This window comes from Sebastes fasciatus, chromosome 11 (genome assembly GCF_043250625.1).
Source record: "Sebastes fasciatus isolate fSebFas1 chromosome 11, fSebFas1.pri, whole genome shotgun sequence".
NCBI lineage: Eukaryota > Metazoa > Chordata > Actinopteri > Perciformes > Sebastidae > Sebastes > Sebastes fasciatus.
The window spans coordinates 30,076,082-30,096,577 of NC_133805.1; the positions used below are offsets into that span (position 1 = coordinate 30,076,082).

At 39.3% G+C, this 20,496-nt stretch overlaps 1 protein-coding gene across 1 annotated transcript in view; it reads left to right on the forward strand.

Annotated features, from left to right (window-relative positions):
- The window catches only part of LOC141777709 (potassium voltage-gated channel subfamily B member 2-like), a 33,281-nt gene that overhangs the window by 1,083 nt on the left and 11,702 nt on the right, over positions 1 to 20,496 (forward strand). Inside the window, exon 2 of the mRNA XM_074652222.1 lies at positions 2,133 to 2,912. Coding sequence (XP_074508323.1) covers positions 2,328 to 2,912 — 585 coding nt within the window. The 5' untranslated portion in view covers positions 2,133 to 2,327. The remainder of the gene's footprint in view (positions 1 to 2,132; positions 2,913 to 20,496) is intronic.

A 20,496-nucleotide genomic window follows, 5' to 3' on the forward strand; every position in this document is an offset into this window, starting at 1 on the left:
AGACATGAATTGTCTTTTATTTTGGAGGGGGTGGGGGGGGGAGCACTGGAGCGTTTTTTTATTAGTGATGTAGCAGCTTGGTTCCTGACGTAGCTGTGTGTCCTGTGAGTGTCCCAGGAGAAGATAGACAGGCTATAATTAACTAAGGCAGACTTGAGCCAGGGGAGACGAAGCCCTAATGCCACTACTTGGATTTGTGGAACTCCATTACACAATCAGATAAAGGTCCTGCAGTCAGAGGACTTCTAATGGCAACGTAAGAGCCTTTGTGGTCCAATAGGAGAAGGGCTATGAAGTTAAAAAAAAAAAAAAAGATGCATTTTTAGATGCCACTCATTCTCAGGGAGTGGATTCCTATTGGTATTCACTGCATAGGAAAGCCTGTGTAAAGATATGCAGTTTCATTATTCAGTGATTTAATTAGAGGATGTTTTTCTAATTAACATTCCCTGGGTTTTGATGGATGTCCGGGTTTAACGGGGCTACCAGATATCACAGTGTATCACATCTCCCATGAAAACACTCATTTAGATTTGGTGTTGTGTGTGTCTGCTACTCACTGAACCTAAATAATTTACCATCTGACAGCTTGGAAGCTACAATAAATACAGACTCTTGTTAGAATTCACTGGAGCTTACCAGCTGTCAGCTGTTTTATATATATATATATATATATATATATATAGTATATGAGGGCTGTCAATCGATTAAAATATTTAATCGCGATTAATCACATGATTGTCCATAGTTAATTGTGATTACTCACAAATTAATCAAACATTTTGTATCTGTTCAAAATGTACCTTAAAGGGAAATTTAATATTTAATACTCTTATCAGTGGGCAAATATACTGCTTTATGCAAATGTATGTATATATTTATTATTGGAAATCAATTAACAACACAAAAACAATCACAGATATTGTCCCTCACAGGTACTGCATTTAGCATAAAAAATATGCTCAAATCATAACATAGCAAACTGCAGCCCAACAGGCAACAACAGCTGTCAGTGTGTCATTGTGCTGACTTGACTATGACTTGCCCCAAACTGCATGTGATTATCATAAAGTGGGCATATCTGTAAAGGGGAGACTTGTGGGTACCCATAGAACCCATTTTCAATCACATATCTGGAGGTCAGAGGTCAAGGGACCCCTTTGAAAGTGGCCATGCCAGTTTTTCCTCGGCAAAATTTGGCGTAAGTTTGGAGCGTTATTTAACCTCCTTCATGACAAGCCCGACTGAGCTCGCTACAACCTACCAAATCATCTATTCACATGGGCGATCACCAAAAGAAGGAATAAAAGAAGATGACAGTGACCTCTAGCGACTGTAGTAATTATGACAGGAGCAGAAGCGGAAGTCAGGCGTCAAAGTTGATTTATTTGTCATGTAACTTCTGTACTGAAGTTCCACCACCTCTGGTGTTATTTTAACCCAAACCACGATCTTTTCCTAAACCTAACTAAGTATTTTGTTGCCTAAGCCTAACCAAGTCAATCTTTTCCAAAACCTAACTAAGTAGTTTTATTTTGAAAAGACTGGAGTCGGAATAGACAAGTGCATCACGTGTTGTTGGACATTCGTAGGAAAACGCACAAAAAATACGTTGTCATAAGTCGCGATGAGCGTCATGAAATAAAAAGGGAAATTGGTGTCTATGAACACGAAACAAATAGATTCAATTTTGTGACTACTTTACGAACTGCCGTGAGACTGAGTTGGAAACTCTATGGGCTGGAGGTCGGGGATGATGGATGGAATACAAAACACAGTACTGTCACCCAGGAGACCGGGGTTTGCATCCCTTGTGAAATCAACGTGTAGTTATCTTTATGTTCATGAGTGTTAACTTTCACTTTTACGCGAACGTACTTCTTTTAAGCCAGAACACAACCTTTTTCCCTAAACTTCACTGAGTGGTTTTGTTGCCTATACCTAAACAAGCTGTTTTGTTTGTGTTCACATTCACTTGTACAATGTAGGAGGTGTAGCAGGCTCCTACTGACCCACATCTATGAGGCTGATAAAGACTGATAATACCCATTTAATGAACTGATAACAGTCACACTGGATGCGTGGTTACTGAGGAGGAATGATGTCTCATGTATGATGTCTTGTTTTTCCAGCCATGGATCAAACCAGGAGTTTAGTGGTCTGAACACAGCCAGGTGAGCTTGGTGGGCCTGGGCCACCTTCCCCACAACTGACTGACCACCATCATCATCTCACTGAGCCTCACAGCTCCAGACATTCACACACATACCACTACAACCTGTCTGAGGTAACCCACTCCCACAGTAGGACACACATACAGAGCAGACATGACGGACAGAGTGAACTTCAGCACGCCCAAAGTCAGCCCGCGACCCGCCGCAGGTCCCATGCTCCCCCCTGAGCCCATCGACATCATCCGCATTAAGGCCCGCTCCCGGCGGGTCCGGCTCAACGTCGGAGGTCTCACACATGAAGTCCTGTGGAGAACACTGGACCGGCTGCCCAGAACCCGTCTGGGACGGCTAAGAGACTGCAACACCCACGAGTCGCTGCTGGAGATCTGCGATGACTACAGCCTCAATGAGAACGAGTACTTCTTCGACCGGCACCCGGTGGCCTTCTCCTCCATCCTCAACTTCTACAGGACGGGGAAGCTGCACATGATGGAGGAGATGTGCGCCCTGTCCTTCGGCCAGGAGCTGGACTACTGGGGGATCGACGAGATCTACCTGGAGTCGTGCTGCCAGGCGCGGTACCACCAGAAGAAGGAGCAGATGAACGAGGAGCTGAGGAGGGAGGCGGAGACGCTGAGGGAGAAGGACGTGGAGGAGGAGGAACACGGTTGCTGTCCCGACAAGAGACAGAAGCTCTGGGATCTGCTGGAGAAACCCAGCTCGTCTGTGGCTGCAAAGGTAACAACAGCTGCACACACACACTGTAAACATGCCGATAAAGGGAAATTACACTCTGAAATAGAGTGGAGAATACAACTTTAGAACGTAAAGCATGGGCGTCTTTTTTGAAGCATTTCTTTTCCTTTATCGTGATTCCTTTTGCACGGTGATACGGTTGACGGGTGAACTTTGGTAGAAAGAAAATAGTTCCTACATGAAACTGCTCATAACAAGGTCTGTGGATTATCTGGAGTAACCGGGTCACGATTACTTCCATTATATTGGAGAAAAGGCAGAGATCTCTACGGCCAATATCTCCAACACTCAGCAACTCACACCAGAACAATCTAGACTGATAAATAACACTACAGGTTAAAGGGTAAATATAGAGTTTTGATTTTGGGGTGAACTGTTCCTTTAAAGCATTTTTTCTATTGTTCAACTTAGGAAGTGGCTCCTGTCTCTGTTTTTCCCGACATATTAGTCCCTAGCAGGTGGGCAAAGGGGGAGAATCTTTGATTTCAACCAATAAGTTGTTCAAATATCGGATAAAATTGATTTTGTCTTAGAATCTGAGCCACTGAGATTTACAATTATTTGTCAGTGGAGGAAAGTAACTAGGGATGCAATGATCTGGCTTTTTCAGTCCCGATACAGATAGCGACACCTGGGCTTTGGGTATCGGCCGATACCGAGTACCGATCCAATACCAGTGTTTGATTAATCAGCTGTATGCCTCACTGTGTGGACGTGACTGGGATCATTCTGTTATGTGTGATGCAACATCATGGTTGGACTTAAACATCGCTTTTTTAACTTTTTAAAACAAAATGTAACAAATAAATACATAGATACAAATTTACTGAATTGTTATAAATTATTAAAATAATAAAGCGTGCACCAGCAACTTGGTAAAAAAATATTCTAAATCAACAGGAATTAAAATTCCAGTATATAAATGTATACAGTATATAAACATAGAGTTGGACTGAATAGATCGGCCCCATTGTCACCGATACCCAATGCAGCTATTTGAGTATCTGATCTGGTATCGGTTGGTATGATGAGTTTATAAAATATGATGCATTATTCTAGATTAAACAACAGTATGTTAGAATTACCTCGGCCATCTACTGCATTAAAATGCTGCTTCCACATTAATGTGCCAAGAGTAATCATTTATTGATATAAACTGATAATGATAACACTCTGAAAGGTGCATAATGGGAACTTTTCCTCTTCTTGAAATCTTGTTCATAAAACTTCTGTATTTTGACGAACTCTATGAGCATTTCATTAGAGGAAAAATAAAACCTAGCAGCAGCAATAACTAGGGCCCCTTATAACTGGGATTGAACCAATTGCATGTCAATGTTCCAACAGACTCAATAATGTCCCACCATTGAGCAGGATTTTGACTCTGAGGTAGTAGCGTTCAGTCTCAATCATCCCTGAGTCTGAGCCGCCCGGCTGAACTCAGGTCCGTTTCCTCCTGCCTCTGTGATTAGCAGCCTCATGCAGATCCACGTAGGGGCATCGGAGGCCATTAGGGAGCTATCAGGACCATAATCCTCCTTCACCTGCAAAGTACAGAGACACCGAGGTGGAGGAGGAGGAAGAGGGATTACTGTTGCTTATTCTCCTGGCGTGTTAGCGCTGTATTGGATGTCCTTGAGTCTTCCCTAGTGGAAAGGTAGTGGGGGTTTTATGTTTCAAGGGTCAAATCACCCAAATTAACAAACCAAATATAAATTTTTTTTCACTTCCCTCCAGCAGTGTGTATCCATGCAGATAGTTTGGGTTTTATTTGGGTTTCTGAGATTTCTTCCTCTAACCCAAAACAATGGGGATGACTGGAATTTAGCTGGTTGGACTCACAGCACTGAAGAACTACATTTAAACCGGAAGCAATGTCCCTGTTAGTCTGGATAATCCTCAGAACACACTGTGAACAGGTTGCATTGGTATTACAAGTGTGCTGAGGCTGAAGAAATATTTAGTCCCTTTAAAAACTGTTAACAGTGAGGTCTGTGGGGAGTTTTTTTTTTTGGTAGTTTGGGTGAAATGGATTGGATGTACCAATGGATTCGTTAACTTTGGCTGCCTTTGTTATAATCTGCTTATAGAACTGTATAATAATAGTTATAAGCACTCATAAATATTCATATTGCTTTATAACAATAATCATAACTAGGGATGTAAAAAAATAACAATACTATTGAGTATCGTGATATGATGTTTTGTGATACTGTATCGATTCTCAAAATGAAGAAAACACCATAGATTTTTAACTAATAGTTTAAATGCAAAGATGAACTCAGTCAATACTTTATTTAATTTGCAAAGTTATGCACCCTCTCTCTATCCAACATCATAGAGAGGATGCGAAGATATGCACCCTCTCTATGATGTTGGATGTTACAGGACGGTGATAAATGCAAATGCAGATCCAACTGTTTTAAAATGCATGAAAAAGTTTGCTTTTTTTATTCAGATTGTATGCTTATAAAGCATTGTGCATTTTCATTACACGGCTTTGTTGAATACTCGATTCTGATTGGTCAATCACGGCATTCTACGGTCTGTTATTTCTTTATTGCAGACCGTTGCTATGTATAACAGACCGTTGCTATGGGTACAGTTCTGATGTCGGACTCTGGCGGACGTTTTTTTTGTCGGATTATTGATTTCTTAAACAAGTAGCTGTGTAATAAGCGATATAATGTACAGCAAGCTGGTCATTGTTGTGAAATAAACCTCGACAGGACGATGTGGCAGCCTGTTTAGGGGTTTATTTCTGGGTTTATTTTGAGCATTCAACAAAGCCGTGTAATAAAAATTCATAATGCGTTATAACAATAATCATAACACATTATAAAGCATTTTATAATGACTTATCTGGTCAAGTATTATAATACTTCATAATTGCTGGTCACTCACTTTCATGTTGTTTTTGCAAGGATCATACTGTATTATAATTCCCATAGTTTTAATACATTATAATAATTTTATAATGCACTATAATCACTGTTATTATGCATTATAATGTCATAAATGGTCATTGGGTGCTTCAAGTAAAGTAATGGAATTGCTAAAGTATACTGTAGACTGTTGGTTATAAGTCACTCTAAGTGGTCATCGTTTGGTTTAAGTAAAGTGAAAAAATATCCTTAAATTTATGAGGAACAACACACAAAACGTAAAATTTATATATATGTTTAATGGCTCGTGAGAGAAATTGAGTACAATATAATGCATAACAACAGTGATTATAAAGCATTATAAAAGGATTTTAATGTATTACAACTATGGTAATTATAATACACTATGATCATTGCAAATAAGAATGTCAGTGAGTACATTATCCCTTACTTATCAGTGATTATAACTATAATTATACAGTTCTATAAACAGATTATAAGTATGTTTAAAAAGCATTACAGACATGGACGTCATAGAAAATGTTACTGTGACCCTTAAACATGAAGCTGTGATTTTAATCACGTTATGCCCTCAATGTATTACAAGAAAAAAAAAAAAAAAATATATATTATTATTCATCCCATTAACTATCTTGTAGAGCCTCATATCTCTCTCTCTGTGGAGATCATAACCCCCAGGTTGGGCCCTGAGTAAATAGATAGCGACAGCTGTCAGGACTATAATATGAGAAAGTCTGATGCATCAAAAGCAATCTATCTCTGTGAGTCTCATCTTTATTGCATCACAATGTATTCATAAAGAAGCAGTCTGATGGAAGGTGAAAAGGTTGAGTGTGGAGATGCACTGATCCCACTCACACATCAAGCTTTATGACAGCTCTCACTGTGTGTTTGGACAGAGGTGTGTGTGTGTGTGTGTGTGTGTGTGTGTGTATGTGTGTGTGTGTGTGTGTGTGTGTGTGTGTGTGTGTGTGTGTGTGTGTGTGTATGTGTGTGTGTGTGTGTGTGTGTGTGTGTGTGTGTGTGTGTGTGTGTGTGTGTGTGTGTGTGTGTGTGCTTCTTCAAAATCCACACATTTAATATCAAATCCTGCAAAAAAAGAAGGCACATTGTTTTTCTCAAAATTACTGCGACATCTATTTATAGTTCAGTTTCCGTGTTTTTTGGGATAGGTTAGGTTAAGGTCAGGTTTCTGCTTGTCATGGTGGAGTCCACGGGGCCCAATATATTTTTTGCATCTGATGGAAAAAATGACATAATGTGTTTTCTGTGTAAATGCGTATGGATTTTCAGTGAGATCAGCTTTATATGTGTGTGTGTGTGTGTGTGTGTGTGTGTGTGTGTGTGTGTGTGTGTGTGTGTGTGTGTGTGTGTGTTTGCTACTAAAAGCTGCACATTATCTTTTTTTCTCTCTAAGCTTTGTGTAGTAGTAGTAGTACACACTGCAAGCTTGAAGAAAACAAATGATTTGACAGTTTGTTGAGCGCAGTGAGCTTACTGGGCTGGTTTTATTGTCTGCAGCACAGCAGAGCAGAGTGGAGCAGAGCAGAGCAGAGCAGAGCAGGCAGACAGCAGATAGACAGTACCAGTAGAGCATTAGTCAATCACTAATTACTGTATGTGACAGCATTGGACATTTATGATAACAGTTTTAATACACCACTGAGGGTATATCTTTATCTCTGGAAGGAATACAATACACAGTGTTCAGTGGACTTTTCCAGTTTGTGAGCCATCAAAATAAGAAGGAGAGGAGAGGAAACAAGGGAGGAGAGGAGAAGAGAGGAGAGGAGGGTAGAGGAGAGGAGAGGAGACAAATGAAGGAGAGGAGAGGAAATGAGGAGGGAGGAGAGGAAAGGAGACAAAAGAATGAGAGGAGAGGAGAGGAGAGGAGAGGAGAGGAGAGGAGAGGAGAGGAGACAAAAGAATTAGATTAGAGGAAACAAGATGAGGGGAAAGGAAAGGAGAGGAGAGGAGAGGAGAGGAGACAAAAGAAGGAGAGGAGAGCAAACAAGATAGGGGAGGAGGGGAAAGGAAAGGAAAGGAGAGGAGAGGAAACGAGGGAGGAGAGGAGGGTAGAGGAGAGGAGAGGAGACAAATGAAGGAGAGGAGAGGAAATGAGGAGGGAGAAGAGGAGAGGCGAGGAGAGGAGAGGAGAGGAGAGGAGAGGAGAGGAGAGGAGAGGAGAGGAGAGGAGAGGAGAGGAGAGGAGAGGAGAGGAGAGGAGAGGAGAGGAGACAAAAGAAGGAGTAGTGAAGTCTCCCTGAATTCCTATGTGATGATTGTGCAGCAGGCTACATGGTTTAATGTCAAGTGTCAGTGTGTTCCTTCTGTTCAGCAGTGGTGAGGTCATTGTGGTTAATGTAGACTATACCTCTGAATGCATCCTGTCGTAGACCCACACTTTGTTTCTTTTAGTGAGTGGGTTGGCAAAATGTCATGTAATGAAAACTGTTCAGCAGCGTAAATATAGAGCAAAGAGACGCTTGGCTGATATAGTTACAGTAATTGATTCCCTGTTTGCAGCTGACTGACTGGAAAGCGGTCCAGGACGACTGCACTGTCAGCAGCACAATGGGAGACGGTTCAGAGCTTTGGGTTTAATCAGCTAGATTCACAGAGGACCTGATTAACTTCAGGTCCTCTGTGAATGGCAGCTTCAACATGGACAACCAATAATACGAAAATATTGTACAATAGAAGAAGGCTGCGGTGGCGGTTTTACCCATTTACTACAAACTGTGTTGATATTATTATTGTAACCATTTTATAACACACGGCATTTGTGTTTAAGTTGATTTCCATTCTTTCTGTGTAGACGTTTGGTAAGATCAGTGTAGTTATGGAGGTGTTATTTTTTCTGCACTGAACAGCTGTGAACCATGTTGACAGCTCCAGTTGACCCCTTTTTGTGTGGACGTCATGATGACGTCACAGTGTCAGCTGGAGGCTAACACTAGCAGTGGGCTAAAGTTACACATCTAAATGAATCCAGATATCACATACATTTGAGATGACAAACTGTGATTCCTGGCTCTAGTGAGCTACAATATCGGAGAAACGTTTCAGAGATGGAGAGTAAATGTTGCTGATATTTAGCCTTCTGCTAACCGCAGCCAATGGCTCACGGCTTCGGTTAGCAGAAGGCTAAACTATTAGCAACCCTTTCTCTCCATCTCTGAAACGCCCCGCCGGTATTGTTCGACTCTCTTTTTGACTGACTTTACTGAAGGATAGTTAACTATAGGCCACCAACGGCGTAGGGGTCGGCAAATCTGGTCCCGTTGGTTAATGTTAACTTTCTCAACTAACACTTGTGATCCTGGAGAGTGAGTAACAGTACATATTAAGAGAAACTAGTATTTTCTTCAGCCATTGCTAAAAAACAAGCCAACAATACTTGGTAGTCAGCTTTAGCTAACGTGTTCAGAGAATTATTCTGCCTCCACTTAACGCACCGCCCGCTAAATACGTCACCATGGTTACTAACAGAAAAAGGGTCTATACTCTGATATCTGTGATGATCACAGTATCTGACAATATGGCCAACAATAGCACCAAATAATGTGATATGATATATGATAAGGGAAGATAAGATATTCCTTTATTAGTCCCGCAGTGGGGAAATTTGCAGTGTACAGCAGCAAAGGGGATAGTGCAAAAAACAAGAAGCATCAGCTAACACAGTAAAAAAGGAGCTAAACAAAGTGTAACAAAATATGAACCATTTAAATAGAAGGAAGTATAAAAATAGGAGCAGTATATACAGTATTGACAATAAACAGACTATTAACAAAATTGCACAAGTGGAAAATGATATTGCACAGTGAGGATGAATGAATGAATGAATGAATGAATGAAATTCCACCTGAAAATATCAGGTTATTGTCAGTTTTTGGTGTGTATGTGGTCTACTGGGAGCAGTGCTGGTTGTGGAGTCTGACAGCTTTAGGAAGGAAGGACCTGCGATAGCTCCTTCACAAACTTTGGATGGAGCAGCCTGTCGCTGAAGGAGTTCTCCAGTGCTGAGATGGTGTCCTGCATGGGGTGGGAGTCATTCTCCATCATGGATGACAGCTTAGCCATCATCATATGGCGTGCATACGATGCTTGTCTTTCACCATAAAAGTCCAGTTTAGAGATAGTTCATCTCTCTATAAATACCACAGTGCTGGCCTTCAGAGGGCCATGTGACTGCGTTGGAACCGTAGTGTCAGCAGGAGGGGAAGCTGCTTAGGCCACTCTGCTCTGACACCAGCCGTGTGTCACTCTGTGGCAGCGGTGATGCAGCTCAGCTCTCAGCCAATAGGAGGGCCTCTTCCTGGTGACATGTACAGCTCAGCGCTACGGCTGATTAGAACACAAGCATTACCTGGCCATTTGGAGAACATGGCGCAGCTAGTGCACACACACACACACACACACACACACATGCACACACAGAGCAGTTCAGAGTCCAGATGGACAGCTATCCATGATAGTTTTGAGTTTTATTGGATAATATGAGTATTAAACGTTCCAATAATAGAGCTTAGTTTCGTACACTTTACATAATCTGTGTAATCTTCTTATTTTTGACTCTGATTATATTTTTTGACGTGTTCTTTCTTTTGTTGTGAGGCTCACACACACAAACAGTTTCCTTTGTTGTCGGTCAAATGTATGTCCTGATATAACATTCAAACTCTGAGTGAGGTTTGAATGGAACCAACAGCGAGTTATGACAGCACCTCTGCATGCATGATCACCTGTTCATAGTGGACACACACACACACACACACACACACACACACACACACGCACACACACACACACACAGAGTATGATTTAGGAGTATAGCTTAATCTCCTTTGGGGCTTTTACCAGGACTGCTGCTGCTGCAAATAGACTAACTGTTGGCAGGTTGGATAGTCTGTCCTGTCCACTGTCTGACCTGCAGAAGGGAAGAAGGAAGGGGGGGGGGGAGGGGGCAATTAAGAACACAGTGCAATAAAATGTTTTATCAAATGGCACTATCCAGTGCAAAATAAGTGCAATGACTGTAAGTCACAGACTGCGGGGCGGTCATCAGAGCATTTTAACCCTCTTTATTCCAAAATGTGGTTCAAATTGTGAAGTTGTAGAGCTAGAGTGAAGATACTGCCATCATATAAAACTATAAAACCTAAGGAATCCATTGGTACCAGCCATGTCATACGAGCTTGTCAAGAAGGAGATTAAATAACGCTCCAAACTTATGCTAAACTTTGGCAAGGAAAAACTGGCATGGCCATTTTCAAAGGGGTCCCTTGACCTCTGACCTCAAGATATGTGAATGAAAAATGGGTTCTATGGGTACCCATGAGTCTCCCCTTAACAGGCATGCCCACTTTATGATAATCACATGCAGTTTGGGGGATGTCATAGTCAAGTCAGCACACTGACACACTGAGAGCATTAATTACAATTAATCGCATCGTATTTAATACTCTTATCAACATGGGAGTGGAAAAATGTGCTGCTTTATGCAAATGTATGTATATATTTATTTTTGGAAATCAATTAACAACACAAAACAATGACATACATTGTCCAGAAACCCTCACAGGTACTGCATTTAGCATAAAACAATATGCTCAAATCATAACATGGCAAACTGCAGCCCAACAGGCAACAACAGCTGTCAATGTGTCAGTGTGCTGACTTGACTATGACTTGAGTATAGTTTCATGAGGTTGATTCAATACAACAAACAAAGACATTTAATCGTTAATGAATGATTGACAACTACCAGAATGAGAGGAGAGAGGGGGAAGAGTCTTTGTGTGTACTCTACTGTATATGCAGCACACTGCAGGGAGCACTTGTTTACCCAGAGCGCAGTCACTACTGTCTGTCTCTCTGATGAACCACTGGTCCATAGCTGACAGGGAGCTCTCACTCTGCCCTCCACTTATCGCTCCATTCTTTCAAAATGTTTTGCTTTTGGTGAAAAATATTTCCTGCAGCTCATAAGGGGAAAGCATGTGACCATATATGGTTGTACAGATATGATGGCTCTTCTATGGTCTAGTTTATATCTTCTTCTTTACATTTATATATTCATATATTTCAAACTCAATATTGCATAAATAATGTATACGTTTCCCTTTATAGTTTAATGTATCCATTTGGTATTAGTGAAGATGAATTTTTCATTTTTTGTTTTAAAATTAACATGTTGTTACCAGCCTGTTGCTGAGCAGAAGATCATTTCTTCATGATGTTTACGCTCAGTAATGTCTTCTGTGATTTGTTGTATTTGATATTTATGTCTCTAAAAAGAAGGAAGAACTATAGATAACATAACTATAGATAACATCGTCTTTACAAACTGACTAACTTAAATGTTGGTGTTTATCATTATTGTGTGTGTTATTTGTATATTAAGCTTATAGCACTAAACATTAATCATATTTGCGTCCTAGTTCACTGGTTTGAACCTCAGTGGTTTATGTTCCAATATTCCTTCAGTGTATTCAGTATATCCATTATTACAAAGCTTAAAAATTAATTACTTTTTGATATTTTAAGGAAAAGGATATTTTCCCATTGATCCCAGTAGGGTCACAACAACTATCTTACTCATGAGTTGTCCCTACTCTGAGTAACTTAGCTGACTAGTAACATAGTTGACAACTTCCCTATTTTAGCCCATAACTTCAATGGTAGACCTAGCGTGGCTAACAACAAGTAATTTTGTTATAAGGTTAACCTTAAATTTCAAAATATATTTGAATTAAAATCTGAAAATAATTGTAAAACATAACAATGCACCCAACATAGTTGACATATTACAGTTATGATTTTTATTTTCAAATGAGGAGACTTTAATGTATTCAAAATAGCCACCATTGAGAGAAATTACATCCTGTGATGCTGGTCACATGATTTTGGGACAAACCATTTTTGAGTTTCAGGGGATGTTCTGTTAGTAACATAGCTGACAGAACTTTTGCGGACATTAATAAACTGACATATTTATATAATTTAATTATTAAACTGAATTAAAATATATATATATATATTGTATTTACAAGTTTAAAAAAAAATTAATAACAAATAGATGATGCTAAATTTAATGGTTTTACATCATTATTCTGGGAACATAGGAACATCATGACAATTTCAAGCTAAATGAAATAGAGTATGCAAGAAATATGTGTTTGATCTTATCATATGCTTTTCCTTAATCTGTAAAATATGATATTTTTGGAGAAAATAGTTAGAAAAAAATCATCAATAGACATAAAATGTACCCCCAATTAGAGAATGACTCACGTAAAATACCATCAGCATACCGAGTGAGCAAGAGACGTTCAACTGCAATAGTTAAAACACGTATATACTTATTTATAAATGTCATAAATGTATTTAAATTAAAATAATGTGGATTCTACGTTCTGATCACCATTTTGCCACGAACCAGCATGCTCACTTATTATAAGCGTTTAACTTAGTCGGAGGCTTGTCAGCACTCTGAAATTCAGGTTTGCCATGAGAGATTATGTTTTACTGGATCAACTCTTTTTTTAATACTTTTCAAAATAATTTTTTAAACAACATGGGCCTTATTTTAATAGTTCTATTGATTATGATAGCATATACCCATCAGTGTCATTACTGAGGTCTTTGCTAAACACAGCTTTACAACATAGAGCATCAGTAAGCCAGCAGTGAACAAGTTGTACAATATTCATCTAAACCACTTCTGTGTATGTTCAACGTGAATATTAAAGTTATTACTGAGAACAGTCTGTTGAAAATGTTCATTACATTTCAGAAGGCTACTTCCTGCTTCACCTTTGACTTTATGCTATTATGTTGTGCTAATATTTTTGTATGCACAATGGTTGATTATTACCGAAGTGTTTGCTTATATTTTCATCTCTACATAAGCAGTTTATGTAATATGGTTAAATTAGGGGATTAGTGTGACTGTCTGACTTACTTGCCCTATTAAACTGTGGCGATGATGCGATGAGATGAGGCAGTAAATCTGACGTCAGGTTAAAATGGCAACAGATAAGTTTTCAACTCCTTAGGTTTAGGAAACCAAATGGTTGGCCTTAAAACTACTACGTTTGTAAAGTAAAAATAAAACTATGCTGCAGCCAGCCACCAGGGGGCGATCGAAATGTTTTGGCTTCACTTTTGGGGGTCATGTCATCCGTCTTTGTATACAGTCTATGGTTTCACTCTGCCTTTATCATAGCACTGAGATTGAGGTTTCAAGTTCAAATTGAGATTCTTACGGAATGGTTGTTTCTTGCTTTGGACGGTAGCTAGGCTGCTAGCGGTGGTCATGTTGCTAACGCTAAAGCTAGCTAGCCAGCTAGATTAGTTAATTTAGAAATGACTGCGGAACAAATAAGGAACGACTTGAAAATGTATTAATAAATATTTCTCTGATGATTCCTAATGGAGGACTAGATAATGGTGAGTTACTAGAGAAAAGACTGGGCGATCTTATAATAATGAATCATTAAGTAATGATTAGTTCATGAATATATGTGACTCAATACTAGATATTCATGAACTAATCATTACTGACTGATTCATTATTATAAGAACTCCCAGTCTGTTCTCTAGTAACTCATCATTATCTACTATATAGTCCTCCAATTAGGAATTATTAGAGAAATACTCACGAACGATTCGATTTCTCAATTAACTAATCATTAACTACTCTATATAATTTGATTAGGAGTTACATATTAACTAATGGTTCCCTATAGCAATTATTTCCTCATTTCTTCCCGGGTAACTACTTGCATTTCTATGTACAGTATTATAAAGTTAACCCACATGGGCACATGCCAGCAGTCAAAGTATGAGCACTGCTTCTTCATAGTTGCGTTGGCATTGAGCTGTCTCTTTGTTAATTTACTAATTAACAAACATTTTCAACACTTGCGCGAGTTTTAAAATTCATTGCGAAATCCTGAGTGAAATTCAGGACATGGTAAAAGTCAACAATGAGTCATTGGTGGTGTGTGTGTGTGTGTGTGTGTGTGTGTGTAAAGTTTCTCCTTCCTATTATTGTGCAGGAAGCATGTCTCCACAGACAGCAGTGAGCAGCTCCTCAGAGGTCTGTAGTTTACTGGAATGATGTTTATGCACTAATGTACTGTAGCTTTCCGATACTGAATGCTTTCATTCCAATGAGAATGATTTGTCACTCCAGCAGGAGAGAGGTTGATCCAAAGTGGTTTGCCGTCTACAGCAAAGTTCATCCTGTTGACTGTAAATCTTTTGTTGGCAAATGTCTCCATGTCAGACTGCTCATTGGGTATGAGTGTACCACAGCTAACAAGCTGCCAGGCTGTTTGTTCACTACTTTATACGTCTTCGGTATAGCAAGAGACATCGGTGATGTTTCCTGCAGCTGAGTAATGCTAATATGGTGGATTACACAACTGCTTTTTTATCAGAGGAGAGTACTTCCACATGTAGCTGCCTACATGTTCATTCTAACCGTGCATCTCATCAACATTAACCATCTTTTCGGCAGCATCCCTTCCTTCCACCTGTAGCAGCTTTACCCAATATAGATTATACGCTACATGTTTTTATTAACGTGTCAACCTATCCTGATTTGGAGTGTCTTTCAGCCGCATCGTGTAGCCTTTATGTACAACGACATATTAGGGCCATTGTAGGTAAAAAAAATCATAAATCAGTCATAAATTTGCGAGAAAAATGTCAGAGATTTATGGGAAACAAACCTCGCAAATTGTGTTTTTTGTTTTCTCACTTTACAAGGTTGGATCGACCTCATCACACCATGTATTATGCCTGCAGTGGTTGACCTAATCAAATTATACTTTGCAATCGGATTTAGCAATAAGGAAATACTGGTGATTTTAGCCCAGAATCACTATTAATATTATATGCATCCAGACTTTGTAGACGTTGCTGTGAATTGGGTTAAGAAAAGAAAACTACATACTGATTTAATTTATTTCCCCAATCATTTGTGAGTTCTTTCTCGTACATTTACCACTTTAACCTCAAAGAATATCAGAGTTTTTTTCTCATAAATTTGTGACTTTAATCTAAGAGAATATCAAAGGCTTTTCCTCGTAAATGTACCACTTTCATCTCAAAGAAAATCTGAGTTTTTTTCTCGTAAATTTACCACTTTCATCTCAAAGAATATCAGTGTTTTTCTCGTAAATTTGTGACTTTAATCTCAGAGAATAATGAAAAAATTGTTATGTTATTTACAACGTTTTTTAGCAATAAATTGCTGCAATGTTTAAAATTGCAATTCTAAAAAACTACACCGTTTAAAGACGTCATATATTATATAACTAGTTCCCCTAAAAGCTGGTTTGTTGAGACCGAGATTTTATTTTATGAGTCATGTAACAGTGACTCTGAATTGTATTTGTTTATGGCTGGTGATGAGTAATATATATATATATATATATATATTTTATTTGGTTGGTTCTAACTACTTTGGCGTGATTAGGTGTAAGGAGCAGCAAAGCCTTCATGAGTCTCTGTGAGTCTGTATTACCCTCAAACGTTTTTGATGACGTGTGAATTACGGTTGCGGTCACCATGGAAGTCTCCAGAGACATCAGCCAGAAGCTCCATCAGGTTCATCTCCTGTGGTGCCACCAGATTTCTTTACTCAAGCTATCTTGTTAAGTGGAGTCCTACTGTTTTCATTGTGTGACTCATAAACAGCCAAGATGTATTCATCGATTTGGTCTGAAATGCAAGGCGTTGGTGGTTCTGTTTTAGACAATACCAACAGTGAATTGAACGTTTAAACCTCTCTATTATAGTTAGGAAACGTGCCTATAAAGTTGAAAAAGGATTCGGTTCATTTCACTGATGTATGGTGGTGCTTTCTCTTTAAAAATGAAATGAATTAAAATTAAACTTCTAAATGACTATGGCAATATATAATCCTGCTATTTTTCTTGTTTCAAAGCGTGTAGGTATAAGCATTTTCATTTTGGAATAGTAAAAATAATGATTATTGCTCTGTAAAATATTTTGGATTTGTCGAACCAAGCTGTGATACAGCAACAGAGATTCATCAAATGACCTTAAACCAACGGATCCACAGCAGCAGCTTCCATTGTGCTTCAGTGTCAGTTAGTGAACAGCCTGCCTGCCTGGATGGTTAATAACATACCATGTCTGACTAATTACAGACCAGCCAGGAGCTTCTCTTTGGAGTAATTACTATAATTCTGTCTTTATTCTGCTCCTCTTCCTCCTCTGTCTCTATCTAAGACTGAACACCCTGGCGGCATTCAGACCTTAATGATACACAGAGTTTGTCTTGTTAAACACTGACTCCGGTCTCAACATTTTCCATGTAGTCTCCATTTCTCTCAGTAGCAATAAAACCAGTAATACCAAATGCACTGAGGACGGCTCACATTTCCTGTCTGTAGATTGACAGTGTGCACCTGAAGGCAGGTCACCACACAGGTAGAAGAGTACAAGGCTAACAACGAGTCACAGCTCGGAATACTGTAACAGTTCAATACTAAGACGGAGCTGAGAGGTTATCTGGAAATAATGTATTTGAGGATAAGTAACCACAAAGGGAATATAACAACAGTAGCTCAAATTTTTTTAAATTTAATTTTGTTTGTTCATACGGAAGGGGAATGCATTCATTCATCATTAAATAATGGACTTTTTTCCAAAGATGAGAGAAATACATTTTATAAATGATACTGATATTTGGTAATGGTTTATTTCAGCCAATTACTCCTTTCAAAAGTAGAGGAGGAGCAACCTCCTCTGCCTCTATGGACCAGCCTCCACTGGGTTTTACTTAGTTTACGTACTTATTTTAAGCCCAACCTTGATGTTTTCCCTTACCCTAACTAAGAGGTTTTCTTGCCTCAACCTAACTGCGGACGTTTTTGCACTCATGACACGCGGAATGTCCGTGCAGTGTCCGGTTGCGCAGCCTTAAACCTCAATCGATTCTATCGATCAACACAAATGTTATCAGCAATGCAGGTAAAAATTGTAAATTCCATCTCCTTCGGGGGGTTAAAAAACAGAGCTCTGTCCAGTTTATTGAAGCCACACCAAAGATTTCTAGGTACTCTGATATAATTGGGCAAAAAAGATATATTCCCCTAATTTGTGGAAGGTGGGCTCACCTCTCCATAGTGTTAGCAAGCTACCCGGGGGTGCTACTGACAGCCCCGATCCACCCTGCCGCACCCCATTATGATTGACTTTCAAATGTGTGTAGGAGGTGGTGTGGAAAGACTAAAGGGCAGTGTTTCATTCCTCTTTAAATCCAGATCCTTGTAGGTGGTCTCCCTCACAGCACCTTTAAACCCCCAGATTCCCTTCCAGAGAGCTCCATGATTTTTGCAACACAGCCGCCCCACACAAACCTACATCTCTGCAATAGCGTGTTTGTGTAGGGGGGATTGATTTGGGGAAATGCTGATGCTATTGGGTGCTAAAAAGTCAGTGTGTATCTTGAACATTGCAGTGAATATCCACAAGTCACTATTAATAATCTGCTGTAGTAAATATCTAACATTTGGATTACTAAAGAAATGGTTTGAATGGAGAGAATATCAGCACAACCTCAGTGTAACAGTGGATGAAAACTATACGCCTGGAGAAAGCAGGCAGCAGCTTTATAGATGAAATGTTGTTGCAGCTGTCCAACAGTTCCTGTCACTGTTGTTCCAGAAATACCTCCACATATTGATCAGGGCTCTGGTTTCTCTTTCCAGTCACTCACTTCATCCATACTTTCATTTCCATCTCGTGTTTTCACTGATGTCTGTTTGACATCTTCTGGCTCTACTGTTTATTTGTGTTGACCCTGACAGGGACACCCCGCCCCCCCACTTCATTGATTCATATGACTATGGTTCAGATTACTGTATGTCAACAACTTTCTGTTGATATTTATGGTCCCCAGAGGAATTTTGTGTTGACCCCCTGACCTTTCAGATGCCATTAACTGAACACAGTCATACTCCTAAGACAATGTATCCTTTCAATTTTTAACATGTCGTGACCTTGAACAATCACGGCCATGCATAGCGAGACATAGAGATATAGATATAGATATCATTTAGAGATGTATATGTATATAAGATGCCTTTATATCAGCATTCTATTATACTGAACTATGCGTTTGTGTTTATCATAAACTAGCATCTAGAAGGCAGAGAGGCTAACAGTTTAGCAAGCTAGCAAGCAAGTCACATAACGCAGGATATCCAAAGACATAATGACAGAGGAAAAAGATGAGGCAGTTGGGAATATCAACATTTTCCTCAGACATATTATAAAATTATGAAGAATTACAATATACGACTAAAATGACAATATATTAACTTATTATACACCGAAAAATTTACTTCCATGGCCTCCGCTATTTCTGACAACGTTAACAAACACGTTGCAACTCGTGAACTCGGATATTTTTTTGGTTGCAGCTGGAACTGCTGCAACTTTTCGGGCTCCGAGCCAATTTTATATCATTCACAAAGGTCCAAAATTAGGTGGCGTAACTAATTACACATTTACGCATTAACACATTAACGCGACTTACATGTTTTAGATTGTAGCGGGTTCAGTTTGAAAGCTAGAGTGAAGATACTGGTATCATATGAAACTAGAAAAACCTAATGAATCCATTGGTACCAACCAAGACGGAGGCTAAATAACGCTCCAAACTTACGCTAAATTTGAACTATGATTATATAGTGCTATAAGCAGATTATAACGAAGGTTGTCAAAGTTAACGCGATAATAACGTTAACATAAATCTGTTTTAACGCCTGGCAAGTCATAGTCAAGTCAGCACACTGACACACTGATAGCTGTTGTTGCCTGTTGGGCTGCAGTTTGCCATGTTATGATTTCAGCATGTTTTTTTTATGCTAAATGTAGTACTTGTGAGGGTTAATATCTGTCATTGTTTTGGGTTGTTAACTGATTTATAATAATAAATATATACATACATTTGCATTAAGCATGATATTTGTCTACTCCCATGTTGATAAGAGTATTAAATACTTGACAAATCTCCTTTTAAGGTATATTTTGAACAGATACAAAATGTGTGATTAATTTGAGATTTATCACGATAGTCATGTGACTAATCGTGATTAAACAATCTAATTGATTGACAGCCCATATTTAAACCAGATAATTTCCTTTGGGTCAGAAAAACATTAGGGGTCATCTTCTGGAGGTCATGAATATAGATTACATCTCATGGGTATCCTGTCATTCAATGTATCCTGTCGAGGATCAAAGGTCATTAAGAAGTCCAGAGTAGATTTTCATCCTAATCACAAAACAGTGAGAGGAAGCCACGCAGCGTCATTGACATTAACTTTCCTCAGCTTTCTCTATCTCTATTTGAAGAACTGTTCCACTGTGACTACATGTGTTCCACTACTTTGTTAGTGACTCACTGGGATGCAAACTCAAATAGTAATTGAGCAGCGGAGTCTTAAATGTGGAGCCTCCATTAATTCTTCCTCCACTGCGCAGCTTCTAAAGCAGCTTGTGTGTTCCTGGTACTGCTTTAGATCTGCCCTGTGGGTGCCAAGGTCACAGCATTTGGCAGCCATTAAGCCATTAAGACGCTGCAGTGTGGACACACTTTGATACAC